At 41.4% G+C, this 763-nt stretch overlaps 1 protein-coding gene across 1 annotated transcript in view; it reads left to right on the top strand.

Moving 5' to 3' along the window:
- Window positions 1-411: 411 nt before the first annotated feature.
- The window catches only part of LOC115305566 (olfactory receptor 9K2), a 1301-nt gene continuing 949 nt past the window's right edge, over window positions 412-763 (top strand). The window contains exon 1 of the mRNA XM_029955819.1: window positions 412-670. Within this exon, the coding sequence (XP_029811679.1) occupies window positions 472-670 (199 nt within the window). The 5' untranslated portion in view covers window positions 412-471. The remainder of the gene's footprint in view (window positions 671-763) is intronic.

Below are 763 nucleotides of genomic sequence, written 5' to 3'. Positions count from 1 at the left end.
TGGCTCTTGGGGTGGAGATGTCTAGCTCGGTGGCCTGGAATATGCATATGATAGATTCATAAGGTCGTTTTCACCCGATCTTTTTTGTTACTTTTTCTAGAGAAGCATTACCTCCTTGTCCCTTACGTGATGGATATAGGCTACTTGCATTACAAAGCAGGTATAAAGGCTTCAGGTTCTAGAAAGAATAAAAGTGGGGGGAAAACAGCTTTATCTTTCTTGGGGGCCCTTAGGTTTCCCTGTCTCAATACAGTCCCACGGCTTGTTGAAATACAACCAATAAACTAACCTTTTGATTCATCATCAATTGCAATTGGCTTAAACTTAAGTCACAATAATTTATAAAGTGAACGAATAATGATTATAGAATAACTTAATAAATCCTAATATTGTAAGAGATTTTTTGGAGCTAAAAATAAATCTGGAGTTCATCTGTTTGTTTTTCCATGTATCTCTCAGCAGGTTTCTGCCATGAGTGACAGGGGGACAAACAATCACTCTGAAGTGACTGACTTCATCCTTGTCGGCTTCAGGGTCCGCCCAGAGCTCCACATTCTCCTCTTCCTGCTCTTTCTGCTGGTGTATGCCATGATCCTTCTGGGTAATGTTGGGATGATGACCATTATTATGACGGATCCCCGGCTGAACACACCAATGTATTTCTTCCTAGGCAACCTGTCCTTCATTGATCTCTTCTATTCATCTGTTATTGCCCCCAAGGCTATGGTCAACTTCTGGTCTGAGAGCAAGTCCATCTCCTTTG

Source organism: Suricata suricatta, chromosome 10, assembly GCF_006229205.1.
Source record: "Suricata suricatta isolate VVHF042 chromosome 10, meerkat_22Aug2017_6uvM2_HiC, whole genome shotgun sequence".
NCBI classification, from domain to species: Eukaryota; Metazoa; Chordata; class Mammalia; order Carnivora; family Herpestidae; genus Suricata; species Suricata suricatta.
The sequence above is the reverse complement of the archived record's forward strand: the minus strand, read 5'-3'. Positions and strand labels throughout refer to the sequence as shown.